General features: G+C 42.3%; 1 protein-coding gene across 14 annotated transcripts in view; it reads right to left on the bottom strand.

Annotated features, from left to right (window-relative positions):
- Nucleotides 1-9,047: 9,047 nt before the first annotated feature.
- The window catches only part of LOC102935146 (opsin-5), a 71,334-nt gene continuing 63,385 nt past the window's right edge, over nucleotides 9,048-16,996 (bottom strand). For 13 of the 14 annotated variants that reach the window (XM_043539688.1, XM_007058793.4, XM_037892699.2 and 10 more), the window contains one exon: nucleotides 9,048-12,438. In XM_043539688.1, the coding sequence (XP_043395623.1) occupies nucleotides 11,821-12,438 (618 nt within the window). In that variant the 3' untranslated portion in view covers nucleotides 9,048-11,820. The remainder of the gene's footprint in view (nucleotides 12,439-16,996) is intronic. The other variant, XR_005224340.2, reaches the window with a different exon arrangement.

The following is a 16,996-nucleotide window of genomic DNA, read 5'->3' as shown; positions in this document are numbered from 1 at the left end:
GCCCTTCCTCGCCCTCCACATCACCTAGCCTTGAGCAGGAGACCTTGGCGGGTGCAGTCAGAGCTTCCCTGCCTCAGGCTGCTTTCACCAGTGGCCAGGAGGCTAGGTGTGTGGGGGCAGGGAAGGGATCTTGTAGCAGCGCCACACCATGTACTAGGATTACACTCCGGAGATCATGTCTGCCCCTTTACACTGCCAGAGAGGCATGAATGGGCCAGGGCAAAAATGGAAAATTGCCCCTGCTACGAGGTCCTGACCCTAAACTCACACTAATTTCAGTCCAGTGAAACTCTACTGACTTCACTGGCATTTCTCCACTATAAGGCTGATAGGTATCAGGCCCAACGGCTATTTTAGACAGTGGTGGCCAGGTAGCCAAAATAAGCACTGCCGCTGGGGCTTGTAATCAGATACTATTTCTTCCTCTCCTTGGCCCCCTCTGAAAAATTACTTCTGCCCTCACCTTCCCTCCACACACTCACATAATCATTCCTGGTCTCCCCAAATAAGCTCAACCAGCTAAACACTCTTCTCTCTCCCCAATGAACACATTCTCCCCCTCCCACCTAATAGCTTCCCAGCTCCTCCTGCAATAAATAGGCAGGTCCACTCTGCTCTGCTCCCTTTTATTCCCCCACCCTGCAGGCTACAGGTTCCTTTGCTCCCCTCTTTCAACCCCCAGCCACACTGCTGGATCACAGGCCTGCCTGCTTCCTTTTCATCCCTCGTCCAGGATTGCCAACCCCAAGCATTCAAAATAATGAGTCAGGCCTCCAAAAATCAAGAGATTCTACTATTAATACAGTGTAGGTTCTTTTTAGGCATGTTCTTATTTTAGATCCTAGAGGGGTCACCATTTCCAAGATTTTCTCCTCTGCCATGAAGGCTAGAAACTTGCTTTATTTTTAAAAAGCTGAGATTCTTGCAATCACCTGACTCCAGGAGAAAGAGCTTTAGGGGGAAAAAAAACCCAGAAATTCTGAGATTTAGCAATACTGTGGGTCACAGGCCCACTATTCCCTTTCACCCGCTCCCTGGTGGCAGGCTCTCCCTTTCACCCCTTCTCCCCAATCACAGGCCCCCTATCTGCTGCCTTCTTGAAATCACTGACTGTCCAGCTCCTCATTCCTTCAGCCTCTGCTTTCTCCAACTTGGGCTCTTCCAGTTGCTCCAGAGATGAGGGTGTAGTTCTGCACTGAGGCTACCTTGATTGATTCTGCCCAAAGAGCAGGGCTCTGGTCTCAGCTCTGTTCCATAGTTTCAATGATGGGAGGAACTCTCTTAGGGGCTAGACCCTCCCTCCAGCCCCATCTGCTAGTCCCTTTCCTGGCTGCACTCTATGGTGCTGAACTGAAGAGGTTAAATATCTGCTAGTCCCTCCCACGCAACCCCTGCTGCACAGGGTTGCTGGAGAGAAGGCAGAAGAGGAAGGCATGAGTCCCATTGAGTGTTTGTGTATTTAAAGAAATAAAGGAGAAGGGATTTAATTGCTGGTCTCTTAGCCCAGTGTTACCAGCCATTGTGGTTTTGGGGATTTGAATAGCATATTTAAGGCTCATTGTGGATTTGAGGATTTGTATGGCATATTTAAGGCTCAGGCCCTTCAATTCTTTACTTTTAAAAAGATGAAGGGAAAAAATGGAAGGACTTTTTTTTGTAAACATATACAAAAAATTAGTTAAGCTGAGTCCTTAAAAAAACCACACACATGCTGAGCTGTCTGGCTCTCCTGTCTCTGAGCTGGCTACTTTGTGCTGCCCTTAGTCATTCTAAGGACATGGGCTTCTGAGCACAAGAGTGACATCGAATATATGGAAATAGCGGAAGTACGCGTAGAACATCATGCGGTTCCTATGGTACAAGGTTAGGGCCAGTCCTATAGTCATTCCACATGCAAAGCTCTCCCAGATAGCATGATCAGGCCCTTAGTGACCAGTGCAGGTAGATTTTGCCATGCAGCTTCCAATGATTACAAGGGCTTAAATCACCAGGCTGAAAATATACCTCTTATTTGATTTCATATGTGTCTTATTTTTTCCCATCATATAAGTGCCACCATGCTAGAAGCCTATACATATTAGACCATTTCTGGTGAGATTCTCATCCCTACATATGCTGGGCAAAAGGGCTAAAGAGATGTAAAGGAGCTCTAAAAGCCACAGTTCCAGCTGGGGGAGAATTCATAAACCAGTCTTTCAAGGACGCCCTTGCAAGCCCTGGCACAGGGCTGTAACCAGGGTGGGGCGCATGGGGCAGCTGCTCAAGGCACAAAGTTGTGGGGGAGGGGGAAATGGGGTAGAAAAGTGACAAAAAATGATGAGGGGTACAAATATGCTTACTCATCCTGGATGCTAGAATGCTCTGCCCTGGCAAAAGGGAATATGGGGGGGGGGGGGCGGGTCTAAGAAGTAGGGATGTTGGACACAGTTCCACTTCATGCAGTGCTGCTGAAATTCAGGGTAATATTGCTGTTTGTAGGGTAGCCTGGGGAGGCTCTCATGACTTAGGCAGCCCTTCTGGGCTGTCTACATTAGGCTGAAGGCTACTCTGACTCTTGGGCAGCAGGCGGGCCTCAGGCTATCAACCCCAGCCCCAGGGGCCTCAGACCAGCTCTGTGCAGTGTCCCATTTTTGCTTTGAGAAATACTGTCACCTTACTAATGTGGATGAAGAATATTTTAACCTGGATTTGTTACAGCAGTTTTTTTACAAGCCAGTTGCATTTTCATTGATATTGGGATTGGAATGTTACTGAAGGGGGCAGGGGGAGGGGAATAGTTGACTTGTCCATGCTACCAGAGTAGAAATTTCACTGACTGGATCCTTCAGTTTTATAAAGGTAGCTGGTAAGAGTTTAGAAAGCATCTCTATGGAAAATTACCATGTATGATTCATGCTGTTGGAACACTCTCATGGAATTCCTGTGACAATATTTAAAACAAACTGACAACAAGCCCTCTGTAGCAGGGTATGCACACCCTGTCCTCTTTTGGGACAGGGCTATTCAGCTAATGGCCAGAGTCTATACAGCTGCCCTTGGGGTCAGGGCTGTTCGGCCCGTTGGCCAGAGTCAGGGGCCACCACCCTGGGGGTAGTGACAGTCAGGGTAGGGGGACACAAGCCCTCTCTGCTCCACCAGGTCCTGGCCCAGGGCCCTGTCAACGGTGAGTGTGATCACCATCCAGTCAGCGGGGAATCATGCTACAACACACTGACTTTCCTCAGGTGGGAGATACCACTCATCCCGCCTCACTGGACCGCTTCCTACCACGTGTCCTGAAGCTGGGGTCCATTCGTCATCAGGCGTACTGAACTCCTCGGTGCAGGTAGCTTGCTGGGATTCAGACCCCAGTCGACCGGCTGTAGGCAACAGGTCTCCAGTCTGGGCTTCGGGATCTCTGGTTCCTGCAATCAGGGGCTGAAGTGGCTCCTAGGCTGGAGCCACCATCAAGCGTCCTTCCTCCTTAGCATTCAGCCTAGAATGAGTTGGGCTGCTCCCTTCTATAGAGAGGCAGCAGTTGGAGCATGCCCAGCATGGCCTGAGGGGCAGGACTTCTGCTGCCTATTATGTGGGATTAATCCTATCTTGTCCAGTGCGGGGTATGCACACCCCGTCATACCCTCCAAATATTTTCTGCTATAGCATGAACAGTAGAATGAAAAGTTTGAGTAACTAGATTTTGATGTGTAAATCTAGCATTTCTTGAAAACTTCCTGTTTGAAGCTTTTTCTTTTATTGACAAAGTTTTTGCAAAGGGTTTACTGATACTACTAGGAAGATAAGACCTGGGAAAGTCATTTCTCAGAAGTTGAAGACGATGATGATAATAATGCACACTTATACAATGCTTTTCAAACCAGATGAACTAAAGATACAAGGAGTAAGTCTACACTTTGAGCTTGGGGTGTGATTCCCAGCTTGAAGAGACATACCTGGGCTAGCTCTGACTGAACTAGCACATTAAAAATAGAGGGTAGTCACAGCAGTGTGAGGGGGGCTAACCACCCCAAGTGTGTGCCTGTCAGAGATGTTAGGTACATATTTGGGATGTCTAGCACCTTTCATCATTCGTGCTGTGGCAGCTACCTTCTTTTTTAGCATGCTAGTTTGATTGAGAAAAGGGGAGGAAAACTGAAAAAGAAAAAAAAGTGAGGCTTTTAGTTTTATCGAAAAAAGGGAATTTTTATGATATGTCCATTTTTTGCAGAAAAACAATTTTTCAATCAATAATCATTTTAATTTGAAAATTTAAACCAGATCTTGCCTACTTGCAAATGGCATGCAATCCCTTGGGAACCATAGCCAACTGGTATAAATTAGAACAGCTGCTCTAAATTACCCCAGGCCTGGTGTCAAGGCAACCTGAGAATCAGGTAGCTGTAACTGGCTCCCTGACAGTCACCACAATCTTTACTAAGCAGCCCTTGGTGCAGGGTGAAATCTGGGCTGTTGTTTTTAACATAAAGTCCTATGTACTGTGCCAAAACAATTTACTGGGTCAATGCTGTTTTACTTCAGAAATGATTTAATTAATGCCATAAGAATCAAAAATTTATATGGCCTAATCCTCCACTGTGCTATACTGGTTTATGCCAGTGGAATTACATCAGCAGAAAGCCAGTGTAACAAAATTGTGAATCAGGCCTTGTCTCTCCTTCCAGCTCTTAAACATCAACTTGTCCTCTGCAGCTCAGTAGAAACATATGCAATCATTGCTAATGATTTATCACAACCCAGTCATTCTGGATTCCCAACTGAAAATTGGAATAGGTGGTACTATGAAATAGATGGTATTTAAAATATGGTTAAATTGCACAAAAAAGTTCATATCTCTGTATACTCTCAAATGGGCATATGATAACCTTCAAAAATGTGCAAGGTTAATTCAGCTTTCCCAAAAGACCATTTTTCATATATCTAATAATTGTAAACTGGATTCTTACTTAATCTACTACTCTGCAATATTTGCTCCCCCTATATTAACTGCTTCTGTAACATCTCAACTCCAGAGCAAAGACACCCCATTGAGAATCAAATAAACAAACAGAACAACAGCACAATCCTTGTTAGGATTCCATAAAATATGGAAAGTGAACGAAGACAAATCCCCATCTCTTACATACTGGAGTAATATATGTGGTAGTATACAAAAGACACAGAGTATCCTCTACTGTTTATGCTTCTCATTCCTTTTCTCATGCTTGGGAGGAGCCCCTGAGAACATCCACAAAGCCACCTCTTTATTGACCTTCTAATCCCTCCTCAGAACTCTCCAGTCCCATGATGACTATCAGAAAACTTGACAACAGTTAGACTGCTGGTGTGCAGAGACTATTGGCTATCATGCTGATCAACAGTGTCTCACTGTTTCCTTGTACTCCTATCTGCCTGTATCTATCTGTTGTCTTTTGTCTCATATTTAGACTATAAATTCCTTGGGGGAAGGGACTGTCTTTTTGTTCTGTGTTTTTATACTGCCTAGTACAGTAGGGATTGGTCCAGGACTGGAGCTCCTAGATGCTATGGTAATAACAAACAATATATACAGCAGGGAACAACAGTAAAGACACTTAAAATTCCAATTCTGGTTGGGCATCCGATACATCACTGGAGAAAGGAACAGCAGTGGGTAGGAGAATGGAGTTTAAGAGGAAGGATAGTGCTGATATTAGTCAGATAGGTGATAATTAGCACAAGAATGACTGTACCCAATCAGGGGAGGAACGTGAGCGAAGCCAAGCAGCAACAATTAAGATGCTTGTACACCAAAGCAAGGAGCCTGGGTAACAAAATGGAGGAACTAGAACTACTGGTGCAGGAAGTGAAACCAGATATTATAGGGATAACAGAAACATGGTGGAATAGTAGTCATGACAGAAGTACAGGTATTGAAGGGCATGTGCTGTTCAGGAAAGACAGAAATAAAGGCAAAGGTGGCAGAGTAGCATTCTGGATTAATGATAAAGTACACTGTAAAGAAATTAGAAGAGATGGAATGTATAAGACAGTCTGTTTGGGTCAAAATCACTTTGGGGAAGAAAGCGATTAAAGGTTCCCCTGATACAGTGGTTGGGGTGTGCTACAGACCACCAGGATCTGATTTGGATATGGATAGAGACCTCTTTAATGTTTTTAATTAAATAAATCCTTCTGGGAATTTTGCAAATATGGGAGACTTTAACTTCCCAGATAAGGAGGATAAGTGCTAATAAAATAATAATAATAATCCAGATTATCCTGGATGTGACACCGAAGAGTTGCTGAACCAACGAGAGGTGATGCCATTTTAGATTTGGTATTGGTGAGTAGTGAGGACCTCCATGGAAGAACTAGTTATAGAGGACAACCTTGATTTGAGTGATCATGAGCTAATTCAGTTTAAACTAAATGAAAGGATAAACAAAAATAGATCTGCAACAAGGGTCCTTGATTTTCAAAAGAGCAAACTTTAAAAAAATTAAGAGAATTTGTTAGGGAAGTGGACTGGAGTGAAGAACTCAAGGATCTGAATGTGAAGGAGGCTTGGAATTACTTTAAGTCAAAGTTGTAGAAGCTATCTGAAGCCTGTATTCTAAGCAAGGAGAAAAAATTAATAGGGAAGGATTTCAGACCAAGATAGATGAGCAAGAATCTCAAACAGATGATTAAGAGACAGCAGAAAGCCTACAGGGAATGGAAGATGGGGAGGATCAGCAAAGAAAGCTACCTCTTGGAGGTCAGAAAGTGTGGGGACAAAGTGAGAACTGCTAAAAGCCAAGCAGAATTGGAACTTGGAAAGGGAATTAAAACCAAAGGATTCTACAGCCATATAAATAAAAAGAAAGCAAGGAAGTGTGGGACTACTGAGCACTGAGGATGGGGCAGAGATTAAAAAGTTTAGGGTCACTAATAGCAACAAGGATATGGAGGCAGAAAGTACCACATCTGAGGTGGAAGTCAAACTCAAACAGCTGATAAAAGGTATTATCTGCACTCTCTCCATATTTTAAGCATTAAACACAAATATTATTAAGCATAGATATAGTAGTTAGATAGCCCAAATTGGCCTGCACCTTTATTATAATCCTGTTCACTTATGCTACATATCCCATAACACCTTCCATTAGCTGAAGTAAACTTTGGCTTAAGTAGATGGGAAAAGTGTCAGTATCAAAACATATGGTTATTTCTTCATAGCAACAGAAAGGAAGTTACCCTCACAAGTCTGTTTACCCTGATACAGGCCTAGGAGGTGCCTTCACCTTCCGTAGTACCTGGAATGTACAGAGATGAAGGTACATCATGACTTGGAATGCATGCTTTCAAAACAATGATAAGGTATACACCAGGGTACCAGAAGAACAAGGTAAAAAGCTGATGGGTTGAATCCAGTTTCAAATGACATATATAGTACCTTTTACTGGTAAAACAAGTGGGGTATAAAAAGATGGCTTATAGGGTGTAACTTTGTGTCAGGTGAATATAACATCACCGCACAGGATAGTTCTTCAGACACAGGTATCGTATAGAACCTTTTGCCTGTACCACATTAGCAAACCTGACTGACATCAGTTATTTGGGCTCTTGAGTATATTTCATAATGTATCAATGTGTGATCAAGCAATTGACTATACAACTTAAGCACCTCACCATCTACACTGCTATTTATATCCATGCTAACAGGGCATACAGTGTCTGTACTCTATATGCCACCATAAGTGTAGACCTACCCTGAGTCTCTATGCTCTTTCAGTCCTTGACCTTGACACGATCATTATTTATTATTCTTATTATAGTAGGGTCCAGAGGCTCTGAGGCAGGATTGGAGATCCATTGTAAAAACACATACCAAGAGACAGTCCCTGCCCAAAGAATGTACAACCTATCTTAACACAAAGACATAACAAGTAAATGTACCAAATAAATAGAAGGTCTGGGAGAGGGAGGATGAGGGTAATAGTTTCATGTGGTTACATAAACTAGCTGTCATAGAATCATAGGGCTGGAAGGGATGTCAAGAAGTCATCTAGTCCAGCCTCTGCCCCCTCACTGAGGCAGGACTAAGTATATCTAGACCATCCCTGACAGGTGTTTTTCTTAGCTGTTGTGGAACCCCATCACTGGAGGTTTTTAACAACTTATCTAGATAACCTGTTCCAGTGCTTAACTATCCATGTAGTCAGAAAGTTTTCCCTAATATCTAGCTTACATTTTCTCTGCTGCAAACTAAGTTGCTTACTTTTTGTCCTGCTTTCAGTGGACATGGAGAAAAACTGATTACTGTCCTCTTTATAACAATTATAATCATGTGCATAATCATCAGCTGGTTTCAAATCAAAGGTGTTTGTTTTTAAAGATCTAAACTAACCAGTAATATTAACATCAATCATTCCTACTAGCCACCTGCCTGACAACAAAAGTGCCATTTCATGGCAGTTGTGATAGCATTTGTGTGTGTGATGAGGTTAGCCATCTGCTAGGATCTGAGATCACCCACTTGTATCACCAAACCTTCCAAACAGCCACCAGATGGTAATGACTTTCAATCACTTCTGATTGGGTCAGATTTGAACTGGTGACCTTGAGAGCCAAAGGCTTCATATTCCATTACAAATATCTGGAGCAACCATATTCTCTTACAAAATGTTTAAAAACTTTGAGAAGTGTGGTATTTCACAGTGTTGTTGTAACCATATTGAGCCCAGGACATTAGTGAGGTAATATCCTTTACTCTACCAACTTCTGTAGATAGGCATGACATTTTACACTAGTTTCTTCATGTTGGGCATGAAAAACTACCACCTGCCCAGAAATCCCCTTCCTTTTACTACTACTGCTGTTACTACTGACATTTATTCTGAAACCTGTCCTTGAAAGTTGATTTTACTCAATGTGTTTAAAAATCGCACCAGACCATCAGCAACAATAAGTATGAATTCACTCCCCAGATATGATGATATCACTCCTTTTATTGCTTCACTTGGAAAAACAAAAGTTTTTTTCTTCCAATAATTGACACCAGAGTTTTTCATAAGATTATAATAAATAATGACAAGAAGACCCTGTAATCAGCAGCATCATGATTTGCAAATACATTTATTTGCAAGTAACTCATAAAAACAGTCTAATTCCGGAAAATGATGGATGGAACAATCCAAAGGCAGACAGGTTGGGGAGAATTTTCTGTGCCTGATCACACCAGAAAAAGCATTTAACATAAGAAGAAAAACTTTTTTCAAACAACAAACATAATTCTGAATTGGACTGTCAGTCTGATTGCTTGTGGACACTGGGCATTGCTTCATAATTCTCTTCAAAGGCACAATCCTGCTCCTATTAACTCCAAAAAGAAATAAGCCGAGGCTTCAACATTCATTGTAAAACAAAAAATGTTCTACCTGTCATCTGAAATCTGAACTGTAGAGAAAAGAAAAGTTGAAAGTGACATGTTTATTTTTAAGCAAATGTTTTACTCCACACTCAGAACTTATGACTAGTTCAGGCACTCCAAAGCAGACTTGGAGGGAAGAAACAGTGATACATTAACTTGATTTCTTTACATTATATAATAATCATTGTATAAATACTCATGAATTTTCCAGAGAACATAGACACTGTATAGTGCAAAATACTCTTATTTTCTCCCCCAACATGTGTTTTCAATTGAAGGCGTGAGTTAACCGAGTTGTTTTTTCCTGTTTTATATAGTCCTGCATTCTTATCATATTCCAGTTAATTACAACATACAGGTATTTCATCTCATAGTAGCGAGCCAATCATCTAAGGCCCCAGTCCTCTAGAGACTTGTGTGCATGCAGTAAGAAATCTCATTGAAACCAGTAGGGCTACTCACAGGGTATATCTACACAGTAGTTGGGAGGGTGTTTCCCAGCACACGCAGAGATGCGCGCTAGCACTGTTTGAGCTAGCACACTAAAAACAGCAGTGTGGCTGCAACAGCACACGGGGCAGCTCAGGCAAGCTGAGTATCCCCTGGGGGAGTCCGCTGGGATTGTATTAGGGCGCCTAGCCCAAACTGCCACCATGCTGCCGTGGCCACACTGCTATTTTTGGTGTGCCAGCTCGAGCAGAGCTAGCCTGGGTCTACCGAGGCTGAGAAGTACCCTCCCAGATGCTATGTAGACACCCTCAGGCGTAGAGTCTTCTTCTTAGCGTATGCGCAACATGCATCAGGTGACATGTGACCAGGATCCATAAGCCTGGGCCGGGTTCTGACTCGGAGTGTGACATGAATGCTGATCCAGTGCACAGAGTTATGCAGAAACATGAATCTTTGCAGTATTGAGTCCTTAGGGCCTCATCCTATTCCACTTGAAGTCAGTGGCAGAACTTCCTTTAACCTCAGTGATGCAGGACTGGGCCCTTGATTTGCTCCGATCACTGACAATACGCCTTGAGAGACTTCAGAGAAAATGCTAATCGAAACTTCAGTTTTAATTTGCACATCCTTCAAAAAACAAAACAAAACAGCTTGTTTATAGGGTGCATGGCTCTTAAAGAGGCGTGGTGTTTTAGCTACACAGGAGCTTTTTCTCTAATACATGCTAAATGTTTTGTACTCTGCAACAAACAGCTGCTCATGTCATTTTAAACACTCTGCAACTATGGGAAACTAGCAAAAACATCAAAAGCATCATGCACATGGGAATAGATGGAGGGTGAAGGGGGAGACAGTTTAAGCAGAGGGCGAGAAGCCACACTATAGGTCCCACGTCAACAAGCTATATCCTATCTGTTGCAATAACATCCATTTAAATAGCGGCTTACTCAGAATTTCAGGGGGGAATACAGTCTGGAAACCATCAAAATACAACACCAAAACCAAACTCAAGATTTATCAGAGCTGTGTATTTTCAACATTACTTTACAGTGCAGAATACTGGGAAATGAGAAAGTATGACATGTCCAAATTGTCTTCATTCCATACAACCCGCCTCAGAAAAATCTTCTGTATCTTTTGGACCAGAACAATCTCAAACCACGATCTATTGACACAATGCAGCCAAGAGGATATGAGCACCATCATTGCCAGGAGGCGTTGGAGATGGATTGGCCATGTTCTTCAGATGGAAACTGATTCCATCACCAGAGTAGCAATAAGATGGACACCTGAAGGCAAGCGAAAACGAGGCCGCCTGAAAATAACATGGTGAAGAGCTTTGGAAGACGAGCTGAAAAACCTGGGGCACAGCTTGGGAACCATTGAAAGACTTGCCAGAAACAGACAGGAGTGGAGGAGCTTCGTCACTGCCCTAAACGCCAGAGGCGTAATGGGAACATGATGATGATGATTATTCAGAATCACTGGTAGAGTTTAAATGGTTAGGACACTGGCATTCCAGTACTTTCCCTATGAACCACCATAGAAACTTCACCAAAATGTGTTGGTGCCACATGATTATTTATATAACTAAACATATGCAGTTTATTTCACTGATGGTTTGGGTGGTGTCTCTTGAGGAACGTAAGACTAACTACTTGGATTTCAAGTTCTTTGGGACAGAGACTGCAGCTTTGTGTATGTTTATACAGAACCTAGCACAATTCAACCCCAATCCTGATAGAGGCCTCTGAGCACCACTGCAATATAAATATTAAGTAAGTACTGTTTGAATACAGTTAGCACAAGATACTTACTGAAGTCTGCATTGTGAGAGTCAAACGTTCTTTTTAACAAGTTCATGCTCCATTAGGTATTCTATCAAAGGACAGGTGAGGGAACCAGGAAAACTGTATAGAAAGTGGCAGTGGATGGGCTGTTTAGAAAAGGTTACATTCAGAAGTCTGGTACCATTACATTATTGTTTCTTAAATGAAACTCTAAAGATTTGCAAATCTGCTGTGTGCAGGTATTGTTTCCAAGGTGATTTCAAAGTTATCATTTTGAGTGCTTTCTTCTCCTTGAACAACCACCTTTACAGATTTCTTGGCACCCTGCTTCCGTTTTGCTTGGAGACTACTCTCCAAAGACACACTTTCTTGAGGAGTGCATTCCATAGTGCTTAACCTCTCCTGGCAGCATTTTGGATAGTTCTTAAAGCATTCAAAAGTATCATTGCACTTTTCACAAGGGAAGTAAGAACATCCTTCCACAGTCTGCACCGAGTTACAGCTGGACTCATTTCTCCCTTTAAATGAATTCAGGGGGACTTCCAGAACTGACCTATAACTGCAGCTCTGTAGGGCCTTGAGGCAAAAACAAGTCCTGATGCATAATTGCTGGAGAACTCCAAAATCTTTGGCAAGGATGCTTCGGAAATTGGGCTTCAGAAGAAGATAGGTAACTGGGTTGTAGAGTGTTGAGGACTTTGCAAAGACAGCTGGCACAGCAAAGGCTAGGGGAGGAATCGCTTCTATGGATCCAAAGGCTGCCCACATGGCTATGATGGCATATGGGCTCCAGGCAGCAAAAAATCCAATGCATACAGCAATGCTCATCTTGCAATGAAAGGAAAGAGGAAAGAAGTGGTGTTAGATAAAACAGCATATGTGAGAAACATACTTCCAAACTAGTGTGGACATAAGACATCATGACTAATGCATCTGCTGATGTCTCTCTCTATGCCTTCCTCACTTTTCATCTTGTCTACTCAGTACACAGCTATTCTGAACTTGGATAATTGTTTCAGATAAGAAGCATACCAGGCTCCATTGTATATGGAACTTTTTGAGGACAGCTCTAGCATCTTAAACCTATCCGTTTCTCATGTCAGAGAAGGGCAACCATTGCCCTTGTAAACACCTGAGGAAAAATGTAAAATCAGAGGAAATTCTCTTCTGACCATCAACAATAGATTTTTCTATTTCCTAGCCCAAATAATCAGTTTATATGGACTTTACTGTGTGTAGCATTCCTTTAGAGATAGAGTTAAAAGGAAAGAAGCTAAACTAAAGTCTAATAAATCTATAAAACTTAATCTGTGGTGGCTCATCTCATCACCAGTATCCAGAATAAAGAATTCTATGGGAGTTGTACACAGGTAACTGATGGCTTAGTCAGGCCACTGGCTCTTAAAAACAGGTTTTAAAAATACATTTAATATTTTTTAAAAAGCAGTTAAAAATATTTAAACCAGCAGCTGACTCAAATGAATGAATTCATATGAACTGCTGTTGCACAGCTGATTGATGAAGTTTTGATAGCAGCTTTTAAAAAATATTTGTGGAAAACCCACCATTTAAAAAGTATATATGTATAAAGCAATAATATGAGAGTAAATACCAGAATGGGAATACAAACACTAAAAATCCCAGATATATTGTAAACTTTCATTCACACAGAGAGACCATAATCGACTCTGAACCATTCTGAGCATCATTCAGAAATAAACTGTACTGAATACTTAAAAGATATATACAGACAAGAATACTCAGATAAGTGTCAGATTTCTGAATGAGCTTCATGAGCTCTGAATTGGCCAAGAGTTGCAATTTCAAAATGAGAAATGATGGAGAAAATCCATTTCACCTAAAGCAGTGTCAGGTCTAAGCAGGTCAAGGTGTGTTTTGGCAATGAATGTCCTCATGTTTCCAAAAGCCTATTGTGCTCTGTGCCTGTATTTCAGAACTACAGAGAGCTGGTAACTAGCTCATCTGCCTTTAAAACTCAACCATTCCCCCAGGCAGGCTCAGGCTACAAACTCTCAGCTGCCAAAAGCATGTTTATTTTCACAAGTTCCACTGGTTTATGTACAGGTTTCAGAGTAACAGCCGTGTTAGTCTGTATTCGCAAAAAGAAAAGGAGTACTTGTGGCACCTTAGAGACTAACCAGTTTGAGCATAAGCTTTATAAGGTTTATGTAAGGGTGGTACTGAGAAAGGCCTTCTGAGGCCAGACTAAAACCAGCACACGTACAAGCTGTGTAGTACAATCTATTTTAAAACATGCGGTTCTCTCCCAAGATCTTAATTAGTCTCGCCCTAAATTTGCAAATTTCAGGAACTTTTTAATTTTACAAGAACTGCCTTGTGCTTGCCAAGGAGGTGTTGCAGGCTATCACAGCTATAGTCATTATGCCTGATGCTGTATCAGAGTACACAATGCATTTTTCATGAGACATCGCAACCGAACTTAACCGTTGTCACTGTTAGTAGAGTGGCTGTCTGGTGAGAGTCTGTGTGTCTTTGGAGTGCAAAACCAGCAAATATTGCAGTAATGTTACCAGAGCAATCTCCCAACCCCTCACTAGATCCAGTAACCGATTTACTGTTGTTAGTGCCCCACTGCAATCCATACTTTAATGAAAGTTAAAGCTGATTTAGCAGAACGGCAACACAAGATATTTTGGAACAGTGAGGCCAGTTAAGGGAAAATGAAGAGGCAAATCCTCAACCAGCGTATAATGATATGGCTCCATTTGTTTCAATGGGGCTTTACACCAGTTGATGATCTGGCCCTAAATTTGGAAAGGCTGGCTTTATGTAAATGGCCTCTGAAATCTTGCAGTGTCCCCTGCCAACGTCCAAGACAAGTCAGGCTAATATAGTAACATTCCTGGCCAACAATATGACCCAAACGTTTATAAACCACACAGATAGAATTGGTACATGAGATTATCACAATTGCACTTGCAACAGCCATATACATGTGGGCACAAATTCTGAATATTTGGGCTTGTAAATTATTTCTGCAAAAAGATATTTCATGATTCCCTCAACTAGCCTCCAGACCTGGGCCTACATGTTTTTCACGTGCAGTGTTTGAGTGTAGGTAAACAGACATTTGTTAGTATTTGTACTGTGCTTACCTCTAGGAGCCCTATTCAGGGATCAGGGCCCTGTTGTGTTAGGCTCCACACAAACTCAAAAACAAGAGTTCACAATCTAGGTATCAGACAAAAGAGGATTCAAATTGACATGGAAGAACTAGGTACCCATGAGATGACTATGACAGTGTGATAAGCCACGCTCACAGCCCGTCAGCTACCTAGCCAATGTCAAGTTTTTTGTAGGCATCAGGAGAGAAGTGTTTTAAGAAGGGATTTGAAGGTGGACAATGAGGTGACTGTGCAGCTTCTTCAAGTGCATACATAGTAATTCACAGTTACCTTTTTGTAAGAACAGCTATAGGATTTTGTGGGGCAACGAGTGGAGATACATTTTCCCCAGTGCATCGACTGCAACTGTGTATGAAAGTGTATCCCTTAATGTGGAGGCCTATGAACAGGTGTAGTATTCACTAATATACCCTATTAAAGCTGAAATGCTGCACCACCTACTTGCAATGCTCAGTTGCCATAAAAGCATATCCCTGGGTTACAGCAATAAACCAACTAGCAGTCTGAAAGTGTGTATTTCAGATTATCCCAGACCACACAGCAGCAGCAACAACTTCTTCATCTTTAATATCTTATTATGTCAAGGCATCTCAAGCTTTTAGACTTATGCTGGGAAAGGTGGGGACATTCTGATGTCAGCAGGCGATTTACTCCCCACAGCTGCTGATGCTCAATGTCTAAGGCAGTGGTTCCCAAACTTGTTCCATCGCTTGTGCAGGGAAAGCCCCTGGCGAGCCGGGCCGCTTTGTCTACCTGCCGCGTCCACAGGTTCGGCTGATCGCAGCTCCCACTGGCTGCGGTACGCTGCTCCAGGCCAATGGGAGCTGCTGGAAGCGGCGGCCAGTACGTCCCTTGGCCTGCGCCTCTTCCAACAGCTCCCTTTGGCCTCGAGCAGCGAACCGCAGCCACTGGGAGCCACGATCGGCCGAACCTGCGGACGTGGCAGGTAAACAAACCAGCCCGGCCTGGCAGGGGCTTTCCCTGCACAAGCGGCAGAACAAGTTTGGGAACCAATGGTCTACGCTATTATATTACTGGCTTCCTGATCAGGAAAAAGTTACATTGCACACTGCCGGGGAGGCCAAAGAAGCAACTAAATATAATGAAAAAGCCACAACAGATGACTTGAACTATTTTCATACGAACAGGTTAAATATCAAAATGCGACAAGGTTTTGAGACACAATTTTATCTTCATCTTCACCCACAAGGTGGTCATTCAGTGTAAGAGAGGAGTACACTTGTTTGTGTATTCCTTCTACTCAACAGGTTCATATTTCTGCTTAAATGATGGGGTCTTGGAACAACTATTTCTGGAGCTCACATGAGGAGAAATCATCATAGTCTTAGGTAACACAAAAGCATTGGTTTAAGAAGTGATCATGGTTGAAAAACTGAGTAGCAATGACTGCAGGATAATTAAGTACAACATCCTTGGAGAAAAATCAGTGCAAAAGACACTAAACATTAGAAATGTGGATGTAAAACAAAAACTGAGGAAGCTAGTCGAAACAATCTCCTTTAAGTCAAAGAGGAAATTAAAAGCCTGAAAAACTCAGCATGGAGGCTAAGCACAGGATAACAGAACCACAAGAGGCATGCATCCTAACAGTAAAGAACTTAGAAAAACAGAGGAAAATACTACAGTTAAATTGCACAGTTTAACAGCAATTAACACACTACTGGAAGGCTGTCAGCTCCTACAGTGATAAGGGTAATACAAGATTCTGAATAGGTTATTCCAGCCAACCCAGTATTCTTCAAAAAATGGAAATCCAACCCAGTGAAACTAATAAAGGAGCATAAATTATGGAGGTTGTAGCCTTTCCTTAAATTGAATGGATAGTTCTGTGTTAAATCAGTGTCCCTGGTGAATATTAGGTATATAAGCAAGGTAAGGCTGTAATGCAAGGCCTACAGGCTAAGGCCTGTAAGATTTTGGCTTAGCCATACGAGGCCTCAGGCCTAAAGAGGGTGCTATTGTTTAACACAATGCTATCCATTTAATTTAAGGAAAGGCTACAATGTTAAAATGTAATTAGGACTAAGAGAAAATTTGAAGAGCAAATAGCCAAAGACAAAAACAAATAGCAAGAAATTATTTAAGTATATCAGGACCAGGGTTTATAGGGTGCAATGAAGCTGAATAAGGACATTCAGCTTTTCTGCATTATTTGATTGCATCAGTCCTCACAGCAGAGAATGCTGGAGACATACCTG

This window comes from Chelonia mydas, chromosome 2, assembly GCF_015237465.2.
Source record: "Chelonia mydas isolate rCheMyd1 chromosome 2, rCheMyd1.pri.v2, whole genome shotgun sequence".
Lineage (NCBI taxonomy): Eukaryota > Metazoa > Chordata > Testudines > Cheloniidae > Chelonia > Chelonia mydas.
Note: the sequence above shows the minus strand (reverse complement) of the source record. Positions and strands in the feature narration are given on the sequence as shown.